Genomic DNA, 13,685 nt, shown 5'->3' with positions numbered 1-13,685 from the left:
AAGCATTCCATCCTCCTCCATGAAATTAGAGAAGACCAAAGAACCATGAGGGAGGAGCAACAAAGGCAAGGAAGAGACATAGAGGAGCTCAAGAGCATCATTGGTTCTTCAAGAAGAAGAAGACGCCACCATCACTAAGGTGGACCCATTCCTTAATCTCCTTGCTCTTATCTTTCTGTTTTTTGAAAATTATGCTTTATGTTTTATTTATGTTTGTGTCTTATTACATGATCACTAGTGTCTAAGTGTCTATGTCTTAAAGCTATGAATGTCCTATGAATCCATCATCTTTCTTAAATGAAAAATATTTTTAATCACAAAAGAACAAGAAGTACATGATTTCGAATTCATCCTTGAAATTAGTTTAATTATTTTGATGTGGTGGCAATACTTTTTGTTTTCTGAATGAATGCTTGAACAGTGCATATGTCTTTTGAATTTGTTGTTTATGAATGTTAAAATTGTTGGCTCTTAAAAGAATGATGAAAAAGAAGAAATATTATTTGATAATCTGAAAAATCATAAAATTGATTCTTGAAGCAAGAAAAAGCAGTGAATAACAAGGCTTGCGAAAAAAAATGGCGGAAATAAAAGAAAAAAAATAGAAAGAAAAAGAAAAAGCAAGCAGAAAAAGCCAATAGCTCTTTAAACCAAAAGGCAAGAGCAAAAAGCCAGTAACCCTTTAAAATAAAAGGCAAGGGTAAGAAAGGATCCAAGGCTTTGAGAATTAATGGATAGGAGGGCCCCAAGGAATAAAATCCTGGCCTAAGCGACTAAACCAAGCTGTCCCTAACCATGTGCTTGTGGTGTGAAGGTGTCAAGTAAAAAGCTTGAGACTGAGCGGTTAAAGTCGTGATCCAAAGCAAAAAGAGTGTGCTTTAGAACCCTGGACACCTCTAATTATAGACTCTAGCAAAGCTGAGTCACAATCTGAAAATGTTTACCCAGTTATGTGTCTGTGGCATTTATGTATCCGGTGGTAATACTGGAAAATAAAGTGCTTAGGGCCACGGCCAAGACTCATAAAGTAGCTGTCTTCAAGAATCAACATACTGAACTAGGAGAATCAATAACACTATCTGAATTCTAAGTTCTTATAGATGCCAATCATTCTGAACTCCAAAGGATAAAGTGAGATGCCAAAACTGTTCAGAGGCAAAAATCTACTTGTCCTGCTCATCTAATTGGAGCTAAGTTTCATTGATATTTTGGAATTTATAGTATATTCTCTTCTTTTAATCCTATTTGATTTTCAGTTGCTTAGGGACAAGCAAAAATTTAAGTTTGGTGTTGTGATGAACGGATAATTTATACGCTTTTTGGCATTGTTTTTAAGTAGTTTTTAGTATAATTTAATTAGTTTTACTATGTTTTTATTAGTTTTTATGCAAAATTTACATTTCTGGACTTTACTATGAGTTTGTGTATTTTTCTGTAATTTCAGGTATTTTCTGGTTGAAATTGAAGGACCCGAGCAAAAATCTGATTTAGAGGCTGAAAAAGGACTGCAGATGCTGTTGGATTCTGACCTCCCTGCATCGAAATGGATTTTCTGGAGCTACAGAAACCCAATTGGCGCGCTCTCAATTGCGTTGGAAAGTAGACATCCAGGGATTTCCAGCAATATATAATATTCCATACTTTTCCTGAGTTTCGACGACGCAAACTGGCGTTCAAATGCCAACTTCCTGCCCTATTCTGAAGTTAAACGCTAGAAACAGGTCACAACCCAGAGTTAAACGCCACAAACAGGCTGCAACCTGGCGTTTAACTCCAAGAGAAGTCTCTACACGTGTAAATCTCAATGCTTAGCCCAAACACACACCAAGTGGGCCCCGGAAATGGATTTCTGCATCATTTACTTATTTTCTGTAACTCTAGCTACTAGTTTAGTATAAAAACTACTTTTAGTGATTTATTTTATATCTTTGGACGTTTAGTCCTCAGACCGAGGTCTTGGTTATTCTGGTTCCCCCTCTGGGGCCAAAGCCAATGAACACCATTATCACTTATGTATTTTCAACGGTGGAGTTTCTACACCCCATAGATTAAGGTGTTGAGCTCTGCTGTTCCTCATGAATTAATGCAAAGTACTATTGTTTTTCTATTCAATTCAAGCTTATTCTTATTCCAAGATATTCACTCGCACTTCAACCTGATGAATGTGATGATCCGTGACACTCATCATCATTCTCATCTATGAACGCGTACCTGACAACCACTTCCGTTCTATCTGCAATAGCTTGAGCGTGTATCTCTTAGCCTCCATTCTGAAAGATCGGAGTCTTCGTGGTATAAGCTAGAATTATTGGCGATCATTCCTGAGATCCGAAAATTCTAAACTTTGTCTGTGGTATTCCGAGTAGGATTTGGGAAGGGATTACTGTGACGAGCTTCAAACTCGCGAGTGTTGGGCGTAGTGACAGTCGCAAAAGGATCAATGGATCCTATTCCAACATGATCGAGAACCGACAGATGATTAGCCGTGCGGTGACAGCGCATTTGGACCATTTTCACTGAGAGGACGGACGGTAGCCATTGACAACGGTGATCCCCCAACATACAGTCTTCCATGGAAAGGAGTACGAATGATTGAATGAAGGCAGTAGGAAAGCAGAGATTCAGAAGGAGCAAAGCATCTCCATACGCTTATCTGAAATTTTCACCAATAAATTACATAAGTATTTCTATCTTATTTTATATTTTATTTATATTTTAATTATCAAAACCTCATTACCATTTGAATCTGCCTGACTGATATTTACAAGATGACCATAGCTTGCTTCAAGCCGACAATCTCCGTGGGATCGACCCTTTACTCACATAAGGTTTATTACTTAGACGACCCAGTGCACTTGCTGGTTAGTTGTGCGAAGTTGTGAAAAAGAATTGAGATTATGAACGTGCATACCAAGTTTTTGGAGCCGTTGCCAGGGAATGAACAATCACAATTTCGTGCACCATAGTGTCATGTAAGAATTTTCAAGTGAAAATCACAACATATAAGGCAAATCATTCATCCAAAAACATGCAGCTATTATATGTTTATTACGCAGCTAGAATTTCTAACACTTAATAATATTTTAAAACTATTGAAAAACCATGACTCGAATGTATGCACCAAAATTGGAGTTCAAAGACATCGCGAGCGAGTGAGAGTAAGAAGGATCGAATCAACTACTGAGTCAAAATTAAGGAACACGCTCCGATTCTACTATGACTTGTGAGCTAAGAATTGAACTAAGAAAGAAACAAATATGGGCAAAAGAGATATTGAAACCATAGATTTGAAATTCAAAAATTTTTTTTGTTGAAACTTCCCGCTCAATAAACATCATCTGAATATTTTGATATCAAAACTGGACACTTGTCATATATTTAAACTGAACACTTGTTGATCAATTAGCCTATATACTTGTCAAATACATCTTTGAATATGGGACTGCACCCAACAACAAAAATGGTAAACAACAACAAATACACTAAATCACTTGTTCAAACAAAGACAAAGCCTTTTCCAAATCATCATGAAGTTCCCACAACCCTACTGATGAGTGGATATTTTATACCCTTTTTCGTATCATTTTCTTAGTGTTTTCAGTTACATTTTATCAAGTTTTACTATGTTTTACTAGGTTTTAGTGCAAAATTCACCTTTTGGATGTTACTTTGAGTTTTTGTCTTTTTATTATGATTTTAGGTAATTTTTGGATGAAAATGGCAAGATTTGGCAAAGTCTTATTTAGAGGCAAAGAAAGGATAGCAGATGTTGTCAAATCCTGACCTCCGTGTATTCCAATGAGCATTTCTTGAACTACAGAGGTCCAATTAACGTGCTCTTAATGATGTTAGAAAGCTAACTTCCAGAGCTTTTCAGCAATATATAATAGTCTATACCTTTCTTTGGAAATGACTACCTAAAATGGGCGTTGAACGCCCAACTTACGCCCTTTCTGGCGTTCAACGCTCCAAAAGGACTAAGGCCAGTGTTGAACGCCCAAAACTGGTGTTCAATGCCACCAAGGGAGCAAGGAAGTAGCGTGGGCACTCCCTAGTGGGCGTTCTACGCCCACTCTTCCAAGCTAAACACCAGCTCAGCCCAAACACTCACCAAGTGGGCCCAAAAGTGGATTTTCGCACCTTTCTGCTTAGTTTATTTCATTTTTGTAATTTTTAATTACTAGATTAGTATATATAGGCGAAGATCACCCATGTTTAGGATCTTCAGCTTCTCAAAACTTATTTCACTTTATCTTTTGTAAAATATGAGCGGCTAAACCTCCTCGGTTAAGGATAGGAGCTCTGCTCATTCCAATGGATATATATTTTTACTTTTCTACTTTAATATATGTTTGATTCCATTCTATGATGTAGTGTCGTTCTTCATCTTTATGAATATGGGGTGGAACAAGAGTATGAGCCCTTATTATACATGAGTTCTTACGAGTCCTGATCTGGATAGTATTGAGCTACAGCTTGAGAGTACATCACAGGTTCCAACAAGATATTTGGGCTAATTGGGATACATGACATGAAATCTCGTTAGTCATGGGTAATTGAGGTCCCTGTGGCGTTAAGGCTAGAATCATAAAGCTTCATTCTCTGATCCGGAAGATCCGACCTTGTCTGTGACATTTTGAGTAGGATCATCAGAGATTGAACTGCGTGAGCTTCACCTTCGTCCAAATTGACTGACCTATTCGGGCATTTGGTTTGGATCAGAGGAGACTAATGACCACTACCCCTGGCTTAATCACTTACGGCCTTACCATTAAATGAATCACTCATTGTTAAAGTAGTCAGTAAGAAGTATCAATCCGAAAGAACAAGCATCTCCGAGGCCTTAACTGATTTCTTACCATTGTTTCTACGTCAATTCTTTATCGCTTTCATTATTGTTTTGTTTATGCGCCTACAACAACAACAATCAACTTTCTATTCACCTGACTAAGATCTGCAGGATAACCACAACTTGCTCAATCTGGCAATCCTCGTGAGATCAAGCCTCACTCACCTAAGGTATTACTTGGACGACCCGGTACACTTGCCGGTTCAGTTGTGTGAATTCTAATTTCGCGCACCTCCTACCATGTATAAATATATAAAAAAGAAGCTATTAAATCGAAATTTTAGATTGAACAACAGGAACGTGTATGAGTTTCCTTTAGTCAAACTTTTCAATAATTATTTTAGAATTACACACAGATAGAACAAAGCATGGAATGCTTATTAAAGAAAATCATTCAAGGACCTTAAAGAAATACCAATATTATTGCTTATTAGAATGCTTTATGATAACTTTGCAAAAACCTATTAATAGCTGATTCTTTGCAAACACCAATATGTAATTAATTCATTGCATATGCATATATGTATAAAGGAAAAAAAGAACTACTTAGTTGGAGATTCTTTTTTTAATTCTTTTAAATTAAGATCCTGATATTACATATTTACATTCATAAACTGAAGTGGTGTAGTGCAGAGGAAATAAAAAAAATTCTTTAAGGTAAGTGTCTTTCTTAGATGTTTTCTTTTGAGAGTACGGGGAATACCACTTTGTGATCCTCACTTTGAAGAGTAAATTGTAATGCAATTATCTTTATAGGATACATCTAATTTTAAATAGAGATCATAATGAAATCAATCTAACCCTTTCAATATTCATAGTTCAGAAGAAAACTTGAATAGTACTTCTTTAAAAATAATCTTCCAATCTGCCTTGAATAATACCTCTTTAAAATAATCTTGCGATTTGCCACCATTACTTTCGATACATTACCAATATGTTCTAGATAAAGAAATGGAGGAACTTAAAAAATGCTAGATCTTTCAAAGAAACACTTTCCATGAATTGAATATGTAACATCTGAGTATTCGCAACCTATAGAAATTATACAATGATAAAAATGAAATTTTTGATGTATCAATATTCAAAGAATTGAAAAAGAAGCTCACACATTGTTGATTTAAAAAAGTAATGAACTTACCACAAAAGCAATCTCTTCAACAAACAAAGGTTCAATGCCAAACAATGTCTTTTCTCCAATGTTTTCTCCACTAATAGGATTTTCTTTACTTAAAATTACTACCCTCACTCCATCGAGTAGTATATCAGGTTTCACTTTTCCTATTCTATTAAGAAGCACAAAATGAATTTGAAAACAAATTTAAAGAAATTAAAAAGTAAAAAAATTAAAAATAAAAATAGAATCATACACACATGATATCCTTTTAAATCAAACCCTTCTTCTGAGAATCATTCACATATGATATCCTTTCAAGAAATGTGTTCTTGTTTTTCAAATCTATGAAATCCAATCTTTCGATGAAGTTTAATGCTCAAAGAAACATCTCATAAGTTTCATTTGTGTGATTATTCTATCCTTTAAAAGTAAATTACCTCCATAACACGGTGAATGACAGGATCTCAAATCTCTGCGTTCTCTTCATCGGTAAAGTCAACTTGCCGCTAGCTGCTCCTTCTTTAATGACGGGAGCAACACAACTCACAACTCATCGCTGCCACTATTCTTCGTCTCCGCTGCATCAACAACCATCGACGCCTCTGAATTGTGGTTTTTCATCACCATTGCTCAACAAAAATAGCTCTGGAGCATCTGCCACTATCTTTTCTTTTCTTTTTTTTTTTCGCCAGACGCTCTCCCAACTGCAACGAAAAAAGGATTCTCGTACTTCATTTCTAGAAAATAATGAAATTTAGCAAATAATAAAATCAAGTGAAAAGACAATAAACGTTAGACATAACAAAATAGACATTAAGAACTAACCTTGGGAAATTGAGTTATAAATTTTGCATCTTGTGGGAATCCTGTACTAAGCACTTGCTTCCTATAAAATAACCCTGCATTTTCCTAGTTGTAAGTTGTAAGCAAATTACAACAGAAGAGTCTCAGTTCTTAATTGATTTGGAATTAGCACGAATCGGATAAACTTATTTTTTTAGTGCCATTCAAGAGAAATGTATCAATATAAAGGTCATTTGATAAGATATTTCTTTGGTCCTGTTTAAGGACTATTGGAACAAAAGATCATATCTTGATCTTAATAAGACAATTTATGTAAAAAAGATTCATTGATTAATAAGTGTAAAAAACAGACCAATGATAATGTATGCTTTTTAGAAGCCTTAGAGAAATAAAGTTTACTTAAAATAGTGAAAATTTTAAGTGTTTATTACTATCTCCCATTCTCCATTCTCTCCAATAGAAACTAAATGTTACCTGTTAGAACTGAATCTTCCCACTAATAACTATCTTTCCCTTTTTTGCTTTACCCCTCTGGTCTCTGGATCCATGCATTTGGAAAAATCAGGGAGGATAAAAAATATAGTTGATGAGAGACTATATATACTCTATTCTAATGACATGTTATCACATCATGGATTACTATTGCATTATACAAATTCAAGATTCAAGAAGAATGCAAGCTTCTACTTTTTTGATAGGTCCAACAAATCCACCTAGGTCAAGAGATGTTATGCATTCTAATGATACAATGCTTTAGACTCTGATGTTATGAATGAAAAAACTAAAGCTAGAAAAGAAAAGGACAATAATAATGCATGAGATACACCTCATTAATTGAAAACTCCACAGTATTAGATCCTAGTTTCAACATCGTTATTTCCGAATTTACCATCTTTACTTTGCCCTCCATGCTTTACCATAAGTTGTGCAGCTATAATGGATCTAAAACTAATACAGAAAATGAAAATCAGATACACAAACACAGAAAAACTATAGTAACTAAGGAAGATAGTTCTCATCACCAGCCATTGAAATATTTTTGCTCCAAAAAATACAATTGAACTTCAGAATAAAAATAATTTATTAAAGCAAGATGATTGTCATTTACAAAAAACAAAACAATTTCCACTATCTACAAAAATAATTTTCACAGCTAACCCATTCACGGGGAAGATATTAACACGAAAAGCCATATTCAATTTCAATTAGCATTTCCAATGAAACAAATTGAGTGCAAGACAAAGAACTAACCATCCTGAGGATTACTATAATTAACGTAACTGAGCGATCGGCAAGTAGTCAAGTTGCATTCGCAGGATCCGCTGGCGGTGGCGGCAAAGGAGCGGCTAAGATACCGTTCTGCGATGGAAGCTGTTCTGCAGATCCAACAGCGGCGTGACCTCTGTCATCATTCTGCTTCGTTCTATCTTTCTCTCTCTCCCTTAACCCTCTTTTCTCTATGATGTTGCCGAAAAAGTCTTTTCCTACCGGTGCCATCTATTCCTTCCTATTGAGAAATGTATTTCTCTCTCATCTTCTCTTCCCGTTTTCTAAAAATTTTTGCCTTCTCGTTTTTTAAATTTCTGGAAGAAACATGTGAACATACAAACACATATAAGATAAGAGAGAGAATCAATAGTTTTAAAGTGATTTCAAAACATTTTGAATTTGAATTCAATTAAAATTTCCGCCCAACACTTTGTTCACAGAACTTTTTGAATTTGTATTATTTTATATTTTATTAATTTTTAATGTTGTGGCACATGTCTATTATATGAAACTCTACTTGTCGATTATACAAACTACCACTTGTCAAGCAACTAACCTATTACTATTCTCCTATTAATAGATATTAATAGATTAATAGATATTAATAGATATATACATAGATAGATTAATTTATGTGTTATAATGAACGTGTAAAAGACTTTGCCAGTTAGTTTCTAATCAAATAACAAAACCAACCAAGAAAGAAATGATTACAAGCTAAGATTCCGAATTTGAGCTTGGATATTTGAATAAAATTTTATTAGAGCTATAATAATTAGTGTATCTCTTTCTTTCAATTTAAATTTTTGTAATAAATAATTTTATGATATAATATTAAAACTTCTCTAACTAAAAAATTTAAAATTTAGTTTTTGTTATTCCCCCTAAAAAAATTAGCACAAGACAAAAAAAGGTCTATATAAATATTCACGTTAATCTAAATGCCAATAAATCGAAAACTACTTGTTATATCTCGAGAGAATAAGCCAAACGTTCGGATAACAGATCCAATTTAAAAAACAAATATATCTCCTACGTTCACGAATATACAATAACCACACAGACAGAAGGTGGCTCATGAACTTAATAAAAAGAGGACCATAAATACTAGGTGTTAGGTAGTGGAAAAAGGATGAGAGAAAAACATATCACTATTTTTATTCTTTTAAGATTTGGAAAGGCTATTGACTTGAATGTTAGAGTCTTTTTTGTAGGTACCACGTTCGATCCAAGTTTCTAGAAGACTAAAGCATAGCTCGTCTAGTAGGAGAAGAACGGAACACTCATCCCTTTCACACAGATGAGTTATAGGGTGGATTGTCATTCCATGTCGGAACATTTAGCACCCACTTTAGTATTACCCCGCATATTATTTTCCATGGCTATTTTATTTTGCAGATATCTCCAAGCATGACTGATGAACATGAGCAACCACCTCCCTTTCAGGCTGAGTTGTTATCCAAGAATGCTGCACTCGGAGCCGAGGTCCAGAGGATAATTGAGTTGCTGATGCAACAACAGAAGAACTCAATGGTGAGAGGGACCGTATGGATTCTCCCTAACACTACAAGAAATATGCCGAGTACCGTCATATTTATCGTTGAATTTAGCGTCTTGAGTTAGCATCAAATTTACTGACGGATTTATGGAGGGTTTTGTGATAGAATTCGTTACGTCAAATAGTTACCGACGGATTAACTTTTTGACAGTAAATTCGTGGGCAATACTTGGCAGGAAATGGGAGGGAATAGGCGCAAACTTTAGCGTCGGATTTACAGTTGGTAAAATCCGACGGTAAGCCATTTTAACAAAATTTTGCGGTTTGGAGACACTAAATCCGACAGTAATCAAACTTAAAATTAAGAGCGCAAATGCTCTCCTCTTTATTTTAAAAAGTCTCTCTCTCTCTCTCTCTCTCTCTCTCTCTCTCTCTCTCTCTCTCTCTCTCTCTCTCTCTCTCTCTCTCTCTCTCTCTCTCTCTCTCTCTCTCTCTCTCTCTCTCTCTCTCTCTCTCTAAGTCCCTCTTCAGGGGGTGAAGCTAGACAATATTTACCAGGGTGGCCAATATTTTTTTTAGTTTTTTATTTTAACAAAAAAAGTTAAAAATAACTCTATATAATTTTAATTAAAAATAACAACTAAAACTTAAAATTTACTTTGTATAAGATAACTGAACATATTGTATATTAAAATAATTAAATACAAATATCTCAAAACTAATTTCAAATATTGTAAATATAAGTTGTTACATACTTGTTTTTAGAATCTTCCAATACTATTCAATTCCTTTTTTAGACGTTTCCTGCAAAATTATTAAAAAAAATGTATTATGCTTCAACCTTCATATAAATAATTTAAATCACAACCATAACTTATGCAACAAAAAAATTAGTAACAATATTATTAGAGCTGAAATAAATTAAAATTTGCAACTTACATACACAATTGAGCTCAACGTTTTTTCCTTGATTCAAAGTCATCTATTATTGAATCTATACTGAAAGTAGCTGCAATTTATTTTTCAATATAAATGACTAAATTATCTGTAAGAAATTCGTCTGCCATTTTACTCCGAAGCCTTATTTTAACAATTTTCATTGCCGAGAAAGCTCTTTCTGTTGTTGCTGTAGATACTGGAAGAGTCAAGACATTGCGAATTAGTCTATCAACCAAATGATAAGTTCTTGATTTTTCTGTTTCTTTCAATCTTTGACATAACTCAGAAAGTGTCCCAACATCTTTTAGATGATTCGGTATATCAAATGCATAATGTGCAATTGAGCATTCAAAAGAATCCTTTCATGATCAGAAAAATCTGAAGGATAAAACTTTTCAGCTAACTTGCATATATTCTGAATATTAAACAACTTAAAATTGTCTTTAGGGTCCAAAGAAGTACTTAAAGTCAAAAGCTCCATGGTTTCCTCATTGAATCTACTATTTAACTCTTGAATTTGAGAGTCAATTGCTGCCAAAAACACATCTACTCGATAATGATGCTCGATTATTATCTTTGGTTAACGAGATCGACCTCTTCTAACCGTGTATTGTGTACTCATATCAGGGATGTCAATTTCATGTTTCTCACAAAACTTCTTAACAATCTCAAGTAAATTGCACCAACCATTATCCCTCAATTTTTGAAGAAGTAGTTTTGATGTGGAAACAACATGCATTGCATTCAAAATATCTTGAGATTTTTGTTGTAATGCTTGGCACAAAATCTTAGTAATTCCCATAATTTCCTTCATCAAATGTAACGAAAAAATAAATTCAAACGAGGATAACACTTTGTTGACACCATAAGCCTCACCTCTTTGAGCAGAAGTTGTACCATCATCAGTAATGTTATTAAGAATGGTATGAGTAACTGTAAACATTCTTATCAAGCTACAAACAGAATGAAAGTGAGAACTCCATCTTGTATCTCCAGCTCTTTGTAAAGTGCCCATTTGATTTGCACCTTGACCTGTTTCTAGCTCATCATTAGCAATCAATTTTGCATTTTTAATTTCTTGAGCTTCTTGTAGTTGATCATGTCGTTTGCAAGATGTACCAACAATATTTACAATAGCAGTCAATTGTGTGAAAAACTCATGAATTTGAAGTACTTCCCTTGAAGCAGCCACCAGTGCTAACTACAATCTATGAGCAAAACAATAGACATAATATGCTTGTCGGCAATCATTGAGAAATAAGGCTTGTAAACCATTCCATACTCCTCTTATATTGCTAGCACCATCATACCCCTGACCTCGAATATTTTCAATTTGGAGATTATAAATAGAAAGCACAGACACCAACTCTTTTTTCAAAGTCAAGGCACTAGTATCACTAACATGTACAAAATCAAAGAAGCGTTCACGAACAAAACCATCCACATCAACAAATCTTAAAACAATAGCCATTTGCTCTTTTTTAGATTCATCACAAGCTTCATCAATGATAATACAAAATTTGGCATCTCTAATATCCTTTCTAATTGAGTTTCTTACCATTGTAGCAAGAACATGTAGAATTTCTTTCTGAATATCACTTGAAGTATATTTAGCAAATCTAGGAGCATTTTCCAAAACAAGCCTCTAAACACTACTATAGTAAGAACCCAAAAACTTTAACAATTCAATAAAGTTACCTCGATTATCCGAACTCGAGCTTTCATCATGGCCTCTATAAGTGCAACCTTGAAAAGTCAACCATCTAATACAATCAATAGATGCTCCAAGTCTACGTCGATTATTCTCAATTTTCTCTGATGTTTGTCATTTCATAAGTGTATCAACATGTTGTGATTGCTTCATCAATCATCACATGATTTCGTTGCCCTATGATGGAACGAATTGGGGGCCTTTGCCAATGTGATTCAAAAGAGGACAATCTTTTCCACTATTTACCTTCTTCCAATTCCTGAAGCCATTTTCAATGAAAGCATTTGAACCTGTATAGATTGAAGATTCCATAGCAAATAGGTAGCATGGTAAACAATACACAACATCATCTTCAATAAAATACTCTAACCATGAAGGATATAATTCAAACCAAGAAGCTTGAAAACGACGACGATGACTTGTATCGCTCGAGAATGGATACTTATCAAGTATTGGTTGATTTGGTCCAGCTTTAAGATAAGCTTGACAAATTTTATCTCTTTTACTTGGATGAAACTTCCAAATCATTGGTCGAATTTCTGGATCTCTTACCAAATGACATATTTTCATTTGTTCAGGATTAAGTCGTAGGCGCTTTGACTTTGAACTATCTTGTTGAGGAGCTAAAGTATTCATGTTTGATGCCTCAAGTATTGAAGAGGTTGCTGTTGATGTAACAACATTAGAAATATTTTCACTCTTCTGGCTAGTCTTTTTGAAAAAAATATCTATTGTTTTCATCTTGCTCATGATTCCACTAAATTTCTACAATTAAGAATTTACATAGATAATAAGATAAATATTATTCAACTTAACTAAACTCAATTTATTTTATTTTTTGCAAATTAGTAATATCAATGTCACAAATAATTAATAATGAGAAAAAAATTAAAAACAATACAAGGATAACATTATAATTACATGATTATCATTTTCAATTTTTTTCAAAAACGTAAATTATTATTATAATATTATAAACTAGATAAATAAATAAATAAATATATAAATTATTCATAAAAACAAATAAAATAAATAACTTACAAAAGAAAGAAGAAAGAAGGACGATAATGGAAGACCAAAGACTACTTGCTATCTTCTAAGTTGTAATGATAATGGAAATATGGAGTGATGTTTTGTTTTCTGATTGTAAGAAGAGGGAAGAATGGAAGAAGTGATCTGTTGACTTCTTGTTATTGCCTTTTCAGATTCCTCACTTTTAATATGGATTAGGACTTTTTTTTTAACTAAGCATATGACCCACTATTCATAGCCCAAATAATATACTACTTTCCAATCCATTTCTTGAATGGAATTATGGACAGCATATATTTTCTAAAGGGGGAGGCCTACTTGTTTTTTTTATGAGGGGGGGCACTCTTTGTTTTTTATTATTCTTGTAAACAAAATTTTTTTTGGGGGGGCCACTGCCTCCCCTACAATATACGAAGCTTCGCCCTTGCCCCTCTTCTCCGTTTCTCTCTCTACCCAGCCCCGCCACTGC

General features: G+C 34.1%; 1 protein-coding gene across 1 annotated transcript; it reads right to left on the bottom strand.

Moving 5' to 3' along the window:
* Window positions 1-11,053: 11,053 nt before the first annotated feature.
* LOC140176176 (uncharacterized) lies at window positions 11,054-12,820 on the bottom strand. The gene is made up of 4 exons (XM_072206067.1): window positions 12,431-12,820; window positions 12,172-12,219; window positions 11,876-12,061; window positions 11,054-11,674 (listed from the first exon to the last, which is right to left on the bottom strand). The coding sequence occupies exons 1-4, from the start codon at window positions 12,818-12,820 to the stop codon at window positions 11,054-11,056; spliced, it is 1,245 nt and encodes a 414-aa protein (XP_072062168.1).
* Between the last annotated feature and the right edge of the window lie 865 nt (window positions 12,821-13,685).

The sequence above is a fragment of the Arachis hypogaea genome, chromosome 11 (assembly GCF_003086295.3).
Source record: "Arachis hypogaea cultivar Tifrunner chromosome 11, arahy.Tifrunner.gnm2.J5K5, whole genome shotgun sequence".
NCBI lineage: Eukaryota > Viridiplantae > Streptophyta > Magnoliopsida > Fabales > Fabaceae > Arachis > Arachis hypogaea.
Note: the sequence above shows the minus strand (reverse complement) of the source record. Positions and strands in the feature narration are given on the sequence as shown.

What these genes read in the sequence shown, in the direction of transcription:
- LOC140176176 (XM_072206067.1), bottom strand. Translation starts at nt 12,820, where the DNA reads ATGAATACTTTAGCTCCTCAACAAGATAGTTCAAAGTCAAAGCGCCTA. An exon ending in GCTTCAGGAATTGGAAGAAG is followed by an intron (nt 12,220 to 12,430) that starts GTAAATAGTGGA and finishes TGACTTTTCAAG; the next exon opens with GTTGCACTTATAGAGGCCAT. An exon ending in CTCGAGTTCGGATAATCGAG is followed by an intron (nt 12,062 to 12,171) that starts GTAACTTTATTG and finishes AGTGATATTCAG; the next exon opens with AAAGAAATTCTACATGTTCT.